We start from the raw sequence: 19,354 nt of genomic DNA, 5'->3' as shown, positions 1-19,354 counted from the left end.
CTTGACTTCACCAATCTTTTTCTCTTCACATATCTATAAAAGCTTTTACAGTCAGTTTTTATGTTCCCTGAAAGCTTACTCTCATATTCTATTTTCCCTTTCTTAATTAATCCCTTTGTCCTCCTTTGTTGAATCCGAAACTGCTCCCAATCCTCAGGATTATTGCTTTTTCTGGCCAATTTATATGTCGTCTCCTTGGATCTTATGCTATCCCTAATTTCCCTTGTTAGCCACGGTTGAGTCACCTTTTTTGTTTTATTTTTATGCCAAACTGGGATGAACAAATTCTGTAGCTTATCCATTCGATCTTTGAATGTTTGCCATTGCCTATCCACCGTCAACCCTTTGAGTGCCATTCCCCAATCAATCATACCCAACTCGCTCCTCAGACCATCGTAGTTTCCTTTATTTAAATTGAGGACCCTAGTCTCTGAGTCAACTACTTCATTCTCCATCTTAATGAAGAATTCGATCATATTATGATCGCTCCGACCCAAGGGGCCTCTTACAACAAGAGTGCTAATTAATCCTTTCTCGTTACATAATACCCAGTCTAAGATGGCCTGATCTCTGGTTGGTTCCTCGACATATTGGTCCAGGAAACATCCCGTAAACACTCCAGGAATTCCTCCTCCACAGTATTGCTACTAATTTGGCTGGCCCAATCTATGTGTAGATTAAAGTCACCCATGTGACTGCTGTGCCCTTATTGCACGCTTCTTTAATTTCCCTTTTAATGCCATCTCCAACCTCTGCCTTACTGTTGGGAGGTCTATATACCACTCCCACTAATGTTTTTTTCCCCTTAGTATTTCTCAATTCTACCCATACAGATTCCACATCATCAGAGCTAATATCCTTCATTACAATTGTATTAATCCCTTCTGTAACCAGTAATGCTACCCCACCTCCCTTTCCTTTTTGCCTATCTTTCCTGAATAACGAATACCCCTGGATGTTGAGTTCCCAGTCTTGGCCATCCTTGAGCCACGTTTTCGTAATCCCAACCAAATCATATTCGTTTACCTCTATTTGCACAGCCAATTCGTCCACCTTATTACAAATGCTCCTCGCATTAAGACACAATGGCCTAGAAATTGAGTGCCCTTAGCGCCGATTTTGCGGCGCTAGAGGGCCTAGCGCTGCATTTGGCGCCGGCGCCAAAATTGCCTGGGGCCCTTACGCCGCGGTAGACCGGTAGCGCTGCGCCGGCACCGATGACGTCATCGGTGTGCGCAGCGTCCCGGTTGCCATGCCGACGGGCCCCAGCGCCGAAATTCAGTTGCGGCCGCCTCGCCCGTGACAGCCGCAACTAAGACTCTGGCAACAGAGTCTTACGAGTCTTTGCGCCGGCGCATTAAAGGCCCCGCGGCGGCCGGCCGCTTTCCCGCCGGCCGCCTGACCGCAGCTCCCTCCCCGGACTTCCCCCCCCCCCCCCGCCGGAACAGAAGCAAGCCCGGCACTTGTCCGAGGTGCCGGGCTCATTTTTTAAAAGATTTTCGCGGGCCGCGATCGGGTGCAGGCAGCTCCTCCTTAAGGGAAGGAGGAGGCCTGCACTTCCCGAGCCTGCCGCACCGCATCGGGTGCCGCAGCGCCGGAATTGCGGCGCGAAACGGCAGTTAGCGCCGATTTACCGCCGCAAAGACCCTTCAGTAGCGCCGGCAGCCGTTTGGGCGCGGCCCTGCTGAATTTTTGGCGCGCGCAGGGGGACTTAGCGCCGGCACTAACTTCCGGCGCTAAAGCCCTGGCTAAGCCAAAACTCAATTTCTAGGCCAAAGTCTTCAGGTTTGTTTTTTTAACGCTCTTAGACCTATTAGAATTATTATTTACTGTGGCCACATTTGCCACTCTTCCCTCTGACTTGCCTGTTGTAAATGTCTCTCTTCTCTTAGATCTACCTGTGCTAAATGTGTCTCTCCCCTCTCAATTACCTGTCATAAATGTCTGTCTTCTCCCTGATCTATCTGTTGTAAATGTCTCTGTTCTCGCAGATCTACCTGTTGTAAATGTCTCTCTTCTCCCTGACCTGCCTTTAGTAAACGTATCTCTTCTCCCTGATCTGCCTGTTGTAAATGTCTCTCTTCAACCTGATCTGCCTGTTGTAAATGTCTCTCTTCTCTCTGATCTACCTGTTGTAAATGTCTCTCTTCTCCTTGATCTGCCTGTTGTAAATGTCTCTCTTCTCCTTGATCTACCCGTTGTAAATGTCTCTCTTTTCTCTGATCTACCTGTGGTATCTTGAGGTGGCCATAGATGGAGATGGACACAGGTTAACTCTGTAACATGGTTTAATCAACACTTGCACATAAAAGCTTCTACCATGAGGCAGCAAAAGCAAAGAGTACAACCAGTACAGACCAGACTTAACTCAGGAGACCAATTGCCACAGCACCACCTGGTGGATCAGGTTACTCATAACCTCCCAGGTTACGACACTCCTCCCCCCTTAAGATTGCCGTATGCAATTCTTAAACAATAACCCTTACTAGGTACTACATTTTAATTAACCAGTATGCTCTAACCATGGTTAACCCCTGACTAATTTAACAGGTTTGTATAAGTCTTTCTGGTTGCTTGCGAATCCTTTGTGAACGTCTTAATTCCACTTGTGGTGGATTCTCAGATTCACTCGCACTTGAGATTGGAGTAGTCTCTGATGTTGGTTTTACTCTGTCCCACTGTGGCCTGGCAGTACCAGTGTCCACTGGCACCTTATAAGCCGTGCTGGGTCCTGGAACAGCCTCCTCTACTGCCCTTTGTTCCATCTGAGGCAGTTCCCCCTGCTGCCGGCTGAAAAGCTGATCCACATGCCGACGAACCCCTTGACCATCCCCTAGTAACACGGAGTACAACACAGGTCCTGTAATGTCCTGGATTAGTCCTGGTATCCATTTAGGTCCATAGCCGAAGTTCTGGGTGTACAGAGTCCCCTCTGGCAAAATGGCGAGCTTTAGTATGTTTGTCATGGTACACTTTTTGGTTTGTTTGTTTTGTCTCAACCTTGCTTTTGAGATCTGGGTGTATCAGGTCTAACGTGCACCGCAACTTTCTCCCCATCATCAACTCAGCCAGAGAAAGCCCCGTGGTAGCTTGGGGTGTTATACGATAACTAAACAAGGCTCTATTGAGCTTGGTCTCCAGGGTGTCACCTGATCTCTTCCTCATGAGCTCCTTAAAAGTCTGCACGGCTCGCTCGGCTAACCCATTTGAGGCTGGGTGATATGGAGCTGAGGTGACATGTGTGATTCCATTCCTTACCATGAATTCTTTGCTCCCTTCACTAACAAAACACTGTGCATTGTTGGATACAATCATTTCTGGAATACCATGCGTGCTGAAGCTGTTCCTGAGACAATCCAGTGTGGCATCAGTCGTTGCAGAGCTCACTGGATAAATGTCGATCCACTTTGAGTGAGCGTCTACCAGCACCAAAAACATTTTGCCCATAAAAGGTCCCGCATAGTCTATGTGAATTCTCCTCCAAGGTTTGCTGGGCCACTCCCAGGGATGGAGTGGTGCCCCGGCAGGTGCTTTCCTCTGTTTCTGACATATAGTGCATGACTTTACCTTTGACTCAATTTCAGCATCCAAGTTAGGCCACCACAGGTAGCTCCTAGCCAGTCCTTTCATTCTAGTCATTTCTGGGTGCGATTGATGCAACTGTTCCATCAAAGTACAGCGTCCCCGCTCTGGGACTATGATGCGTGCTCCCCATAGCACACATCCATCTTGGACACTGAGCTCGTGCTGTCTCTGTCTGTACGGCGCCAACTCCGGTCCATCACGATGATCTGGCCAGCCTTTCAACACATACTCATGGACCCTTGACAGAACGGGGTCCTTGGCTGTCCAGCCCTGGATTTGCGCTGAAGTCATCAGGGGACTGATCTCCTGATCCAGCATCAGGACGTGCTCCTCAGGGGAAGTACTGCGAGGAGATTTTGAGAGGGGCAGGCGGCTGAGAGCATCAGCGTTCCCGTTTTCCTTGCCGGCTCTGTACATGATCACATATTCATAGGCTCTTAGTATTACTGCCCATCTCATTATTCTCTGTGATGCCATTTGAGGCACCGCTTTCATCTCATTCAGTAAGCTAATAAGAGGCTTGTGGTCAGTACTGATTACAAACTTCCTCCCATATATGTACTTATGGAATTTCTTTATTCCAAATATAATGGCTAAACCTCTTTATCAAGCTGTGAATAGTTCTTTTCCGCAGCTGTGAGCGTGCGTGAAACAAACCCGATGGGCCTTTCCGCTCCATCTGGCATGCGGTGGGCCAACACTGCCCCCACTCCATAGGGTGATGCGTCACAGGACATTATCAGCTCCTTCTTCTCGTCGTAATGCACTAACACCCTGCTGGACTGAAGTAGCTCCTTTGACTGCTGAAACGCTTTCGCTTGCTCTGGCCCCCAACACCATGGCTCCTCCTTTCTCAGCAGTTTGTGCAGGGGTGCCAGCAGCATCGATAAGTTTGGAAGAAACTGGTTATAATAATTCAGGAGCCCTAGATAGGCTTTCAGTTCAGTCACTGAGGTGGGTGCAGGTGCATCCTGCACTGCCCGCACTTTCCCTGGTAATGGATGGAGGCCTGTGGCATCCACCCGATGTCCCAGGAATGTAACTTCCTTCTCCATGAAACTACACTTACTCCGTTTCAGGCATAGCCCCGCCTCTTCCAGCCGCTGCAGCACTTTGTCCAGTGTTTTTACGTGATCCTGATCGTCACTTCCTGTTAGCAGAATATCATCTAAGCATACGGCCACCTTTGGAATGCCCTGCAGAATGCCCTCCATAGTCCGTTGGAATATTGCTGGGCTAGAACTGACACCAAATGGTAACCTGGCATACGTGAACAGCCCCTTGTGCGTGTTCACCGTGACAAACTTTTTTGATTCTTCATCTAGCAATATCTGCTGATACGCATGACTCATGTCCAGTTTGCTGAATCTTTCTCCCCCAGCGAGCGATGTTAACATGTCCTTCATTCTCGGAATGGGGTACTGTTCCAGTGATGATACTCTGTTCACTGTTAACTTATAGTCACCACACACCCTTACGTTACCGTCGGGCTTCAATACCGGGACTATTGGTGCCGCCCAGTCTGAAAATTTCACTGGTTCTATTACTTTGTCCTTTAGAAGGCGATCTAGTTCCGCCTCAACCTTGGTTTTCATTGCAAAAGGTACCGACCTTGGTTTAAAGAAATGAGGCATGGCATCACTGGCTACATGAATCTTGGCTGTGGCTCCCCTTAAGGTGCCCAGTTCGTCCTTGAACACTAACTCATGCTTCATCAGCACTTCTTGCAGTGCCTCTGTACTGTCCTCCATTTTATTCATTGCCTGCCAGTCCACACTCAACTCACTGATCCACCCTCGCCCTAACAGGTTTGGCCCTGACCCTGCTACCACTACCACCGTAAGCTCTTTGGTGACTCCTTTGTGTTCCACTTGTACTTCGGCCGCCCCCAAAATGTCCACCTTCTGTCCTGTGTAGGTTTTGAGACTAATGGGGCATGTACCTAGCTCTGGTACTTTTGCTTCCCCCCATAGCTTGGCGTACTCAGTCTGCGACATTATGGTTACACAACATCCGGTGTCAATCTCAAACTTTACTTGACCTCCGTTCACTATCAAATACTGAGTGAGAGGGGGTACGTTGGGCCTTGAAGTGTCTATACTGTATATAGTGAAAACCTCCTCACGAGACTCACTAGACTCTTCCTCCTCTTGTATGTAATTTGCCCGCTTTGTGTACTTCGCCCTCCCCCCTTTAGCATGCTTTGCCCCTTTAGCACTGCTTCTCTCACTCACTGCCCTTTTACAGACTTTCTTTAAGTGCCCTATTTTTCCACAATTGTGGCACTTTGCCTTTGCAAACCTGAAGTCCTTTGCATAATGGCTCGTCCCGCCACATCGGTAGCAATTCCCAACCCCGACTGGTGGACTTTTCGCGCCAGCTTCCATCTTGAAAACAGCTCCTCCCACTGGTTTACTCCATTTCTCCTTGCTCATACTGTTTAAGTCCTTAATGTCCTTGTTAGCCGTCTCCATGGCTTGTGCTTTTTTAAGTGCCGTCTCAAACGTTAATCCTTCTTCTGACAGCAACCTTTGCTGTATACTGTCGTCGTTAACTCCACATACTAGTCTGTCCCTTAACATGACTGTGAGCGCATTTCCAAAATTACAGTCCTGTGCGAGCTTCCGAAGCTCCTCCACATATTCAGTAATGCTTTCTTCCGGCCTCCTAATCCTCGAATTGAATTTCCATCTCTGTACTATTTCACTAGGTTTCGGATTGAAATGATTCTTTAGTAGACTCACCAACTCGTCAAAAGATTTTTCTCCTGGCCGCTCCAGGCTCAGCAGATTCCTCATCCGTGTATAGGTTTGCGCTCCCACACAACTCAGTAAAATGGCCCTTTTCTTTTCAGCACTGTCCACCTCGTTTGCCATAAAGAAATGGCTCAGTATTTCACAATACTCCTCCCAAGATGCGACTTGCTGTCAAAAGGTGCCACGGAGTCTACCGTACTACCATCCTTGGAGTCCGGTCACTTCAGCTAAAAAATCAAACTCCGTTTAGACTCCCGCGGCCTAGCCTCGTGCTTTTCCGACTAGTTTGCTAACCAACCCGAGCACCTCTTCCGAATACTCCATAACTATGACTGATCCACCAAATCTTTTCCATCCTTTATTCTCGTCGCCATACTACCTCTTGTAAATGTCTCTCTTCTCCCTGATCTGCCTGTTGTAAATGTCTCACTTCTCTCTGATCTGCCTGTTGTAAATGTCTGTCTTCTCCTTGTTCTACCTGTTGTAAATGTCTCATTTCTCCCTGATCTGCGTGTTGTAAATGTCTCTCTTCCCTCTGATCTGCCTGTTGTAAATGTCTCTCTTCTCCCTGATCTGCCTGTTGTAAATGTCTCACTTCTCTCTGATCTGCCTGTTGTAAATGTCTGTCTTCTCCTTGTTCTACCTGTTGTAAATGTCTCATTTCTCCCTGATCTGCGTGTTGTAAATGTCTCTCTTCTCTGATCTGCCTGTTGTAAATGCCTCTCTTTTCTCTGACCTACCTGTTCTAAGTGTCTCTCTTCACCCTGATCTACCTGATTGAAATGTCTCTCTTTGCCTGTTGTAAATGTCTGTATTTTCCCTGATCTGCCTGTTGTAAATGTCTCTCTTCTCTGATCTGCCTGTTGTAAATGTCTCTCTTCGCTCTGACTTGCCTGCTGTAAATATCTCTCTTCTCTCTGATCTACCTGTCGTAAATCTGTCTTCTTGCTGACCTGCCTGTTGTAAATGTCTCTCTTCTCCCTGATCTGCCTGTTGTAAATGTCTCTCTCCTCCCTGATCTACCTGTTGTAAATGTCTCTCTTCTCTGACTTGCCTGTTGTAAATATCTCTCTTCTCTTAGATCTACCTGTTGTAAATGTCTCTCCTCTCTGATCTACCTGTCGTAAATCTGTTTTCTCGCTGACCTGCCTGTTGTAAATGTCTAACTTCTCTCTGATCTGCCTATTGTATATGTCTCTCTTCTCCCTGATCTACCCGTTGAAAATGTCTGTCTTCTACCTGACCTGCCTGTTCTAAATGTCTCTCTTCTCTTAGATCTGCCTGTTGTAAATGTCTCATTTCTCTCTGATCTGCCTGTTGTAAATGTCGCTCTTCTCCCTGATCTGCCTGTTGTAAATGTCGCTCTTCTCCCTGATCTGCCTGTTGTAAATGTCTCTCTTCTCCCTGATCTATCTGTTGTAAATGCCCCTCTTCCCTCTGATCTGCCTGTTGTAAATGTCTCATTTCTCCCTGATCTACCTGTTGTAAATGTCTCTCTTCTCTGATCTGCCTGTTGTAAATGTCGCTCTTCTCCCTGATCTGCCTGTTGTAAATGTCTCTCTTCCCTCTGATCTGCCTGTTGTAAATGTCTCTCTTCTCCCTGATCGACCGGTTGTAAATGTCTCTCTTCTCTCTGATCTACCTGTTGTAAATATCTCTCTTCTCTTAGATGTACCTGTTGTAAATGTCTCTCCTCTCTGATCTACCTGTCGTAAATCTGTTTTCTCGCTGACCTGCCTGTTGTAAATGTCTCTCTTCTCCCTGATCTGCCTGTTGTAAATGTCTCTCTTCTCTTAGATCTCCTTGTGCAAAATGTCTCTCTTCTCTCTGATCTGCCTGTTCTAAATGTCTCTCTTCTCTTAGATCTCCCTGTGCAAAATTTCTCTCTCATCTCTGACCGGCCCGTTGCAAATGTCTCTCTTCTCTGCCTGTTGTAAATGTCTCATTTCTCCCTGATCTACCTGTTGTAAATGTCTCTCTTCTCTGATCTGCCTGTTGTAAATGTCGCTCTTCTCCCTGATCTGCCTGTTGTAAATGTCTCTCTTCCCTCTGATCTGCCTGTTGTAAATGTCTCTCTTCTCCCTGATCGACCGGTTGTAAATGTCTCTCTTCTCTCTGATCTACCTGTTGTAAATATCTCTCTTCTCTTAGATGTACCTGTTGTAAATGTCTCTCCTCTCTGATCTACCTGTCGTAAATCTGTTTTCTCGCTGACCTGCCTGTTGTAAATGTCTCTCTTCTCCCTGATCTGCCTGTTGTAAATGTCTCTCTTCTCTTAGATCTCCTTGTGCAAAATGTCTCTCTTCTCTCTGATCTGCCTGTTCTAAATGTCTCTCTTCTCTTAGATCTCCCTGTGCAAAATTTCTCTCTCATCTCTGACCGGCCCGTTGCAAATGTCTCTCTTCTCTGCCTGTTGTAAATGTCTCATTTCTCCCTGATCTACCTGTTGTAAATGTCTCTCTTCTCTGATCTGCCTGTTGTAAATGTCTCTCTTCCCTCTGATCTGCCTGTTGTAAATGTCTCTCTTCTCCCTGATCTCTCTGTTGTAAATGTCTCTCTTCCCTCTGATCTGCCTGTTGTAAATGTCTCTCTTCTGTCTGATCTGCCTGTTGTAAATGTCTCTCTTCTCTGATCTACCTGTTGTAAATGTCTCTCTTCTCTGATCTGCCTGTTGTAAATGTCTCTCTTCTCCCTGATCTGCCTGTTGTAAATGTCTCTCATCTCTCTGATCTGCCTGTTGTAAATGTCTCTCTTCTCCCTGATCTGCCTGTTGTAAATGTCTCTCTTCGCTCTGAACTGCCTGTTGTAAATGTCTCAATTCTCACTCATCTCCCTGTTGTAAATGTCTGTCTTCTCCCTGACCTGCCTGTTGTAAATGTCTCTCTTATCCCAGACCTGCCTGTTGTAAATGTCTCTCCTCTCCCTGATCTGCCTGTTGTAAATGTCTCTCTTATCTACCTGTTGTAAATGTCTCTCTTCTCCCTGATCTACCTGTTGTAAATGTCTCTCTTCTCCCTGATCTATCGGTTGTAAATGTCTCTCTTCCTCTGATCTACCTGTTGTAAATGTCTCTCTTCTCGCAGATCTACCTGTTGTAAGTGTCTCTCTTGTCCCTGACCTGCCTGTAGTAAACGTATCTCTTCTCCATCACCTGCCTGTTGTAAATGTCTCTCTTGTCCCTGATCTATCTGTTTTAAATGTCTCCTTTCTCTCTGATCTACCTGTTGTAAGTCCCTTAGAGGATGAGACCGGAAAACTAATGGTGGGCAACATGGAGATGGCAAAGACGCTGAACAAATATTTTGTATCAGTCTTGACAGTAGAGGACACTAAAAATATCCCAACACTGGATAAACAGGGGGCAATCGGGGGTGGGGGTGGGAGGAGCTAAAAACGATTAAAATCACTAAGGAGATGGTACTCAGTAAAATAATGGGACTTAAGGCGGATAAATCCCCCGAACCTGATGGCCTACATCCTAGGGTCTTGAGAGAAGTGGCGGTAGGGAGTGTGGATGCATTGGTGATTATTTTCCAGAACTCCCTGGACTCAGGAAAGGTCCCGGCAGATTGGAAAACTGCTAATGTAACACCCTTATTTAAGAAGGGAAGTAGACAAAAAGCTGGAAACTATAGACCAGTTAGCCTAACACCTGTGGTTGGCAAAATGTTGGAGTCCATTATTAAGGAAACAGTAACAGAGCATTTGGATAAACATAATTTAATAGGACAGAGTCAGCATGGTTTTATGAAGGGGAAGTCATGTTTGACAAATTTGCTCGAATTCTTTGAGGACGTAACATACAGGGTGGATAAAGGGGAACCAGTGGATGTAGTGTATTTGGACTTCCAAAAGGCATTTGACAAGGTGCCACACAAAAGATTACTGATCAAGATAAAAAATCACGGGATTGGGGTAATATACTGGCATGGGTGGAAGGTTGGCTAGCTAACAGAAAACAAAGAGTTGGGGTAAATGGTTCGTTCTCGGGCTGGCAATCAGTAACTAGTGGTGTTCCGCAGGGGTCAGTGCTGGGACCCCAACTCTTTACAATCTATATTAATGATTTGGAGGAAGGGACCGAGTGCAACATATCCAAGTTTGCCGACGATACAAAGATGGGAGGGAAAGCAGTGAGTGAGGAGGACATAAAAAACCTGCAAAAGGACATAGACAGGCTAAGTGAGTGGGCAGAGATTTGGCAGATGCAATATAATGTTGGAAAGTGTGAGGTTATGTACTTTGGCAGAAAAAATCAAAGAGCAAGTTATTATCTAAATGTAGAGAAACTGCAAAGTGCTACAGTACAAAGGGATCTGGGGGTCCTGGTGCATGAAACACAAAAAGTTAGTATGCAGGTGCAGCAGGTGATCAGGAAGGCCAATGGAATCTTGGCTTTTATTGCAAGGGGGATGGAGTATAAAAACAGGGAAGTCTTGCTGCAGTTATACAGGGTATTGGTGAGGCCACACCTGGAATACTGCGTGCAGTTTTGGTTTCCATATTTAAGAAAAGATATACTTGCTCTCGAGGCGGTTCAGAGAAGGTTCACTCGGTTGATTCCGGAGATGAGGGGGTTGACGTATGAGGAAAGGTTGAGTAGGTTGGGACTCTACTCATTGGAGTTCAGAAGAATGAGAGGCGATCTTATCGAAGCATATAAGATTGTGAGGGGGCTTGATCGGGTGGATGCGGGGAGGATGTTTCCACTGATGGGTGAGACTAGAACTAGGGGGCATAATCTAAGAATAAGGGGCTGCCCTTTCAAAACTGAGATGAGGAGAAACTTCTTCACTCAGAGGGTAGTAAATCCATGGAATTTGCTACACCAGAGAGCTGTGGAAGCTGCAACATTAAATAAATTTTAAATGGAGATAGACAGTTTCCTAGCAGATAAGGGAATTAAGGGTTACGGGGAGAGGGCAGGGAAGTGGACGCGAGTCTAGATTCGGATCAGCCATGATCCTATTGAATGGCGGAGCAGGCCCGAGGGGCCATATAGCCTACTCCTGCTCCTACTTCTTATGTTCTTATGTCTCTCTTGTCCCTGACCTGCCTATTGTAAATGTCCCAATTCTCTCTCATTTCTCTGTTGTAAATGTCTCACTTCTCCCTGATCTACCTGTTGTAAATGTCTCTCTTCTCCCTGATCGGCCGGTTGTAAATGTCTCTCTTCGCTCTGATCTACCCGTTGTAAATGTCTCAATTCTCACGCATCTTCCTGTTGTAAATGTCTCTCTTCTCCCTGACCTACCTCTTGTAAATGTCTCTCTTCTCCCTGATCTGCCTGTTGTAAATGTCTCTCTTCTCCCTGATCTGCCTGTTGTAAATGTCTCTCTTCGCTCTGAACTGCCTGTTGTAAATGTCTCTCTTCCCTCTGATCTGCCTGTTGTAAATGTCTCTCTTCTCCCTGATCTACCTGTTGCAAATGTCTCTCTTCTCCCTGATCTGCCTGTTGTAAATGTCTCTCTTCGCTCTGAACTGCCTGTTGTAAATGTCTCTCTTCTTCCTGATCTGCCTGTTGTAAATATCTCTCTTCTTCCTGATCTGCCTGTTGTAAATGTCTCACTTCCCTCTGATCTGCCTGTTGTAAATGTCTCTCTTCTCCCTGACCTGCCTGTTGTAAATGTCTCTCTTCTCCCTGATCTGCCTGTTGTAAATGTCTCTCTTCTTCCTGATCTGCCTGTTGTAAATGTCTCACTTCCCTCTGATCTGCCTGTTGTAAATGTCTCTCTTCTCCCTGATCTGCTTGTTGTAAATGTCTCACTTCCCTCTGATCTGCCTGTTGTAAATGTCTCTCCTCTCCCTGATCTGCCTGTTGTAAATGTCTCACTTCGCTCTGAACTGCCTGTTGTAAATGTCTCTCTTCCCTCTGATCTGCCTGTTGTAAATGTCTCTCTTCTCCCTGATCTACCTGTTGTAAATGTCTCTCTTCTCGCTGATCTGCCTGTTGTAAATGTCTCTCTTCTCCCTGATCTACCTGTTGTAAATGTCTCTCTTCTTCCTGATCTGCCTGTTGTAAATGTCTCTCTTCTCCCTGATCTGCCTGTTGTAAATGTCTCTCTTCTTCCTGATCTGCCTGTTGTAAATGTCTCACTTCCCTCTGATCTGCCTGTTGTAAATGTCTCTCTTCTCCCTGACCTGCCTGTTGTAAATGTCTCTCTTCTCCCTGATCTGCCTGTTGTAAATGTCTCTCTTCTTCCTGATCTGCCTGTTGTAAATTTCTCACTTCCCTCTGATCTGCCTGTTGTAAATGTTTCTCTTCTCCCTGATCGACTTGTTGTAAATGTCTCACTTCCCTCTGATCTGCCTGTTGTAATTGTCTCTCCTCTCCCTGATCTGCCTGTTGTAAATGTCTCACTTCCCTCTGATCTGCCTGTTGTAAATGTCTCTCCTCTCCCTGATCTCCCTGTTGTAAATGTCTCTCTTCTCTCTGATCTAACTGTTGTAAATATCTCAATTCTCACTCGACAACCTGTTGTAACTGCCTCTCATCCCTCTGATCGACCGGTTGTAAATGTCTTTTCTCTGATCTTCCCGTCATTTTCCCTAACACCATTTCCCTACAAATACTGATTTCTTTCAGTTCCTCCCTTTCATCAGACCCTATGTTCCCCGACATCTCTGGGAGGTTATCTGTGTCCTCCTTTGTGAAGACAGAACCAAAATATGAATTTAATTGATCCTCCATTTCTTTGTTCCCCATTATAAATTCCGCTGATTCTGACTGCAAGGGACCTATGCTTGACTTCACCAATCTTTTTCTCTTCACATATCTATAAAAGCTTTTACAGTCAGTTTTTATGTTCCCTGCAAGCTTACTCTCATATTCAATTTTCACCTTCTTAATTAATCCCTTTGTCCTCTTTTGAATCCTAAACTGCTCCCAATCCTCAGGTTTACTGCTTTTTCTGGCCAATTTATATGTCCTCTCCTTGGATCTTATGCTATCCCTAATTTCCCTTGTTAGCCACGGATGAGTCACCTTTTTTGTTTTAATTTATGCCACACTGGGATGAACAAATTCTGTAGTTCATCCATGCTGTCTTTGAATGGTTGCCATTGCCTATCCACCATCAAACCTTTGAGTGACATTCCCCAATCAATCCTACCCAACTCGCGCCTCAGACCTTCGTAGTTTCCTTCATTTAAATTCAGGACCCTAGTCTCCGAGTCAACTACTTCATTCTCCACCTTAATGAAGAATTCTATCATATTATGATCGCTCCTACCCAAGGGGCCTCGTACAAGATTGCTAATTAATCCTTTCTCGTTACATAATACCCAGTCTAAGATGGCCTGATCTCGAGTTGGTTCCTCGACATATTGGTCCAGGAAACCATCCCGTAAACACTCCAGTAATTCCTCCTCCACAGTATTGTTACTAATTTGGTTAGCCCAATCTATATGTAGATTAAAGTCACCCATGATGACTACTGTGCCCTTATTGCACGTTTCTCTAATTTCCCTTTTAATGCCATCCCCAACCTCCGCATTACTGTTTGGAGGTCTATATACCACTCCCACTAACGTTTTCTGCCCCTTGGTATTTCTCAGTTCTACCCATACAGATTCCACATCATCAGAGCTAATATCCTTCCTTACAATTGTGTTAATCCCTTCTTTAACCAGCAATGCTACCCCACCTCCCTTTCCTTTTTGCCTATCTTTCCTGAATATTGAATACCCCTGGATGTTGAGTTCCAGCCTTGGCCACCCTGGAGCCAATTTCCATAACCCAATCAAATCATATTTGTTTACCTCTATTTGCACAGCTAATTCATCCACCTTATTACGAATGCTCCTCGCATTAAGACACAAGGGCCTAGAAATTCGGTGGGCTGCGCCACCAGTTAGCGCCTAAAGAGGGCAGTCAGTGGCTGTAGCGCCACTGGCCGCGCCTCCCGCGATATTCAGCGGGGGTGCTAATGGTGGCGTTAGCCTGTTGCGCTGCGCCACCACCGATGACGTCATCGGTGTGCGCAGCGCCCCATTAGCGCCCCGATCGCGATATTTGGTTGCGAACAACGCTGTAGCGCCGTTCGCTACCCGTGCCCGGTTCACGGGGCCTTGCTGTGCCGGCAGTGGTTCAAGTTAAGGTGCAGGTGCGGGGCGGCCGCCTACCAGCACCTCCGTCCCTGGCCTCCTGACGCCCCCCGCCCCCCCCCCCCCAACGGCATTGCCGGCTGTTTCCCGAGAGCCCGGCACTTCTCCTCGGTGCCGGGCTCTTTTGCCGGCACTCGCGTTCGGGGATCGCGCTGTTGCAGGCCCCTCCCCCTTAACAATGGGAGGAAGGCCTGCAGTGCTGCAGCATGACGCTGCGGCACGTTGCGCTGCGATATTCAGTTTCAGCGCCCTAAGAGGGACGTGGAGCGCCTCCAGCCTCGCCCCGTCTCCCTCTAGGGGCACTGAAACTGAATTTCTGACATTCGCTAATGCTCCGAACGCTGCGCAAAAATCAGCGCCCAGGCGAACTTGGCGCCACTTTGGTGCCTCAACCCAATTTCTAGGCCAAGGCCTTCAGGCTTTTTTTTTTAACGTTCTTAGACCTATTAGAATTATTATTTACTGTGGCCATGTTTGATTTAAACCGTTGATTTCTCTGACTGCCACTTTTGTTTTTCTCCTTCCTGTCTTTTGCTTTTATCCTTGTTTCCCTTTCCTCTGTCCCCCTGCTCAGGTTCCCAACCCCCTGCCATTTTAGTTTAAACCCTCCCCCAGAGCACTAGCAAACACTCCCCCTAGGACATTGGTCCCGGCCCCACCCAGGTGCAAACCGTCTGGTTTGAACTGGTCCCACCTCCCCCAGAACCGGTTCCAATGTCCCAGGAATTTTAAATCCCTCCCCCTGGCACCATTCCTCTAGCCACTTGTTCAGCTGAAATATCCTTCTATTTCTACTCTGACTAGCACGTGGCACTGGTAGCAATCCTGAGATTACTACCTTTGAGGTCCTATTTTTTAATTTACCTCCTAACTCCCTATATTCAGCTTTTAGGACCTCATCCCATTTTTTACCTATATCGTTGGTACCTATATGTAACACAACAACTGGCTGTTCACCCTCCCCTTCCAAGATGTTCTGCAGCCGCTCTGAGACATCCTTGACCCTTGCACCAGGGAGGCAACACACCATCCTGGAGTCTCGTTTGCAGCCGCAGAAACGCCTATCTATTCCCCTTACAATAGAAACCCTATTACTATAGCTCTACCCCTCTTTTTCCTCCCGTCCTGTGCAGCAGAGCCACCCCTGGTACTAGGAAGTTGGCTGCTGCTGCCTTCCTCTGATAAGCCATCCCCCACAACAGCACTCAAAGCGGTATCTCTGTTTGAGAGGGGGATGTCTGTTGTTAATGCCTCTCTTCTCCCTGACCTGCCTGTTGTAAATGTCTCTCTTCTCCCTGATCTGCCTGTTGTAAATGTCTCTCTTCTGCCTGATCTGCCTGTTGTAAATGTCTCTCTTCTCCCTGATCTACCTGTTGTAAATGTCTCTCTTCTGCCTGATCTGCCTGTTGTAAATGTCTCTCTTCTCCCTGATCTACCTGTTGTAAATGTCTCTCTTCTCCCTGATCTGCCTGTTGTAAATGTCTCTCTTCTCTCTGATCTGCCTGTTGTAAATGTCTCTCTTCTGCCTGATCTACCTGTTGTAAATGTCTCTCTTCTCCCTGATCTGCCTGTTGTAAATGTCTCTCTTCTCCCTGATCTGCCTGTTGTAAATGTCTCTCTTCTCCCTGATCTACCTGTTGTAAATGTCTCTCTTCTCCCTGATCTGCCTGTTGTAAATGTCTCTCTTCTCCCTGATCTACCTGTTGTAAATGTCTCTCTTCTCCCTGATCTACCTGTTGTAAATGTCTCTCTTCTCCCTGATCTGCCTGTTGTAAATGTCTCTCTTCTCCCTGATCTACCTGTTGTAAATGTCTCTCTTCTCCCTGATCTGCCTGTTGTAAATGTCTCTCTTCTCCCTGATCTGCCTGTTGTAAATGTCTCTCTTCTCCCTGATCTGCCTGTTGTAAATGTCTCTCTTCTCCCTGATCTACCTGTTGTAAATGTCTCTCTTCTGCCTGATCTGCCTGTTGTAAATGCCTCTCTTCTCCCTAACCTGCCTGTTGTAAATGTTTCTCTTCTGCCTGGCTCTCACTCTCCTGCTCCACCTGCACAGTTGCTGGTGCGGTCTATGCAGGTTTTTGATTTCTAAATGTGACTCAGAGAAACCGGTCTCAGCTTCCTGTGTAATGAGACTGATTCATCCCCTGCAGTGGGAACAGACAGTTTTCACATAGCAGGGCTTTCCTCAACTTCAACTTATCTTAGCCGTGCTGTCTATAATATTTGGATGCGATGCATGCTGAAAATAAAGTATGAATGATTATACTTTTACTACACAAACTGAAATAAAATTGAAAATTGATACATTGCATTGGAGATCCAAAATGTGTGATTTTAAATGCGATCGTGCTGAATAGAATTTTGTTGAAATTACTGGACTTCGAAGAAAGACTCAGAAATATTTGTTCAAGTTTTCTACACAAACACCACTGATATGTGACTATGATGACATCAAAGGAATGTCACATGACCAGAGTTACATATTCAACCTAATAGTAAGGCCCTGGACTGAATCATTTAAGAAACATAAAAAACATAACAGAATTCAAGCATGTGAAACTAGCTGAACAAGCTGGGAAGACACGTACCACATATAATCACCCAGATTGCATGGGCACGAACTTTGTTCTTTGTTAATGACATAATCCCTTCCATTTCTGCAAACAGAAGCCTTTGCGAGCCTCTGAAAAGTTTCTTTATATCCCAAGATGCAGCCATCAGTTTTCGAACCAATCTCTGTAGAATGAGCTAACCACCTGACATAATCCTTTTCTTCGCCTGAATGAAGAGAATGTTCCAGTTTAAGAAATGCATTTTCAACGGTTGGAAGATTTTTGCAGCAATGACTTATGTAAACACAACATTGTTATGCATAGAGAAGACTTAAATGGGAGCAGCGAATGATCACAGTTCCGACCCTGCACGTGGGCTGACCTGATAAATCGGGCAATGACCACAGAGGGCACACAGCACCACAAAGTGCATGAAACACAGCATGGGCTGAGACAGGTGTTTTCAGTTAGAGACAGACAAGCCACTTCTCAATGGGGAAATGTAGGGATCCAAAAGGAGATATAGTAGTTTGACCCAGCTCCCTCCCTTGTCTTGGTTTAGCAGTTGGTCAGCTCTCAGCTCTTACATAAAAGGAGTAAAATAATGAGTAAAAGACTTTGTTGAAACTTACAGTCTCTGGTTAGGAGCTCCTCAAAATCAATGGTTATTGACAGCCAAGTCGTTGAATAAAGGCTTTCCTGTTTGTACCCCCAGAGGCTGACATTCATTGACTTGGTTCCTGGTTCTGACACAAGCCCGACAAACATAAATGTCTCATTTGTGAAGCTATATTGCTTCCAGCATTGCCCTTCATCAGTTGAGTACCTTGATCAAAATTAAAAGGTGTTAATATGTATCAGACTACAGTTGATGATAGACAGTACAAACAAACTTCACAGAAACAAATGTGGCTAGAAAGATATTAGGTCATGGCCAATGTCAGTCAAAATAAATAGAAGGGAGTACATAAGCAGACTGTGAACCAATTCATTTCCATAGAAACATAGAAGATAGGAGCAGGAGTGGGCCATTCGGCCCCTCGAGCCTGCTCTGCCATTCAATGCGATCATGGCTGATCATCCAAATTCTGTCCCTGCTTTCTCCCCATATCCCTTGATCCCCTTAGCCTTAAGAAATATATCTAACTCCTTCTTGAATATATTTAATGAATTGGCCTCAACTGTCTTCTGTGGTAGAGAATTCCACAGGTTCACCACTCTCTGGGTGAAGAAATTCCTCCTCATCTCAGTCCTAAATGGCTTGCCCCTTATCCTTAGACTGTGATCCCTGGTTCTGGACTTCCCCGCCATCGGGAACAGCCTTCCTGCATCTAGTCTGTCTAGTCCTGTTACAATTTTATAAGTTTCAATGAGATCCCCTCTCATTCTTCTAAACTCTAGCGAATATAAGCCTAATCGATCCAATCTCTCTTCATACGTCATTCCTGCCATCCCAGGTATCAGTCTGGTGAATCTTCGCTGCACTCCCTCCGTGGCAAGAACATCCTTCCTCAGATAAGGCGACCAAAACTGCACACAATACTCAAGGTGTGGTCTCACCAAGGCCCTGTACAACTGCAGCAAGACATCCTTGTTCCTGTACTCGAATCCTCTCGCTATGAAGGCCAACATACCATTTGCCTTCTTAACCGCCTGCTGCACCTGCATGCTTACCTTCAGCGACTGGTGCACAAGGACACCCAGGTCTCGTTGCACTTCCCCTTCTCCCAATCTATTGCCATTCAGATAATAATCTGCCTTCCTGTTTTTGCCACCAAAGTGGATAACTTCGCATTTATCCACATTATATCGCCCAACCTGCCCAAATCGTACTGGAGTTTCTCTGCATCCTCCTCACAGCATACACGCCCACCCAGCTTTGTCTCATCTGCAAACTTGGAGATATTACATCTAGTTCCCTCGTCTAGATCATTAATATATATTGTGAGTAACTGGGGTCCTAGCACCGATCCCTGCGGTACCCCACTCGTCACTGCCTTCCACTCGGAAAAAGACCCGTTTATTCCAACTCTTGTCCAGTTCAGCTGGACTACAGCAAACTTAAACACAGACAAAAGCAAATTACTGCGGATGCTGGAAATCTGAAATTAAAACAGAAAGTGCTGGAGAGAGAAACAGAGTTAACGTTTCAGGTCGATGACCTTTTATCAGGACTGGAAACAGTTAGAGATGTAACAGGTTTTGCGCAAGTGCAGGGGCAGGGAAAGGGGGGAGGGGAGGAAAGGAACAAATTTAAACTCAGGTTTTGAAGGCGTATGGGTCAGTTTTAACTCCTCCCCCCCCCCGGGGCATTTACCCACTTCTTTCCCGCCCAGATCGGACCGCCTGCAATTT

General features: G+C 46.1%; 1 protein-coding gene across 1 annotated transcript in view; it reads right to left on the bottom strand.

The window, feature by feature from the left end:
• LOC147106030 (sortilin-like) overlaps window positions 1-19,354 on the bottom strand; it is a 72,461-nt gene that overhangs the window by 34,834 nt on the left and 18,273 nt on the right. Inside the window, exons 6-7 of the mRNA XM_086008712.1 lie at window positions 17,632-17,825; window positions 17,036-17,225 (exon numbers count right to left, since the gene is read on the bottom strand). Of these exons, the coding sequence (XP_085864838.1) occupies window positions 17,036-17,225; window positions 17,632-17,825 (384 nt within the window). The remainder of the gene's footprint in view (window positions 1-17,035; window positions 17,226-17,631; window positions 17,826-19,354) is intronic.

The sequence above is a fragment of the Somniosus microcephalus genome, chromosome 16 (genome assembly GCF_052327205.1).
Source record: "Somniosus microcephalus isolate GS21.2 chromosome 16, FLI_Smic_1.0, whole genome shotgun sequence".
Classification (NCBI taxonomy): Eukaryota; Metazoa; Chordata; class Chondrichthyes; order Squaliformes; family Somniosidae; genus Somniosus; species Somniosus microcephalus.
This window is presented reverse-complemented; position numbering and strand designations above follow the sequence as displayed.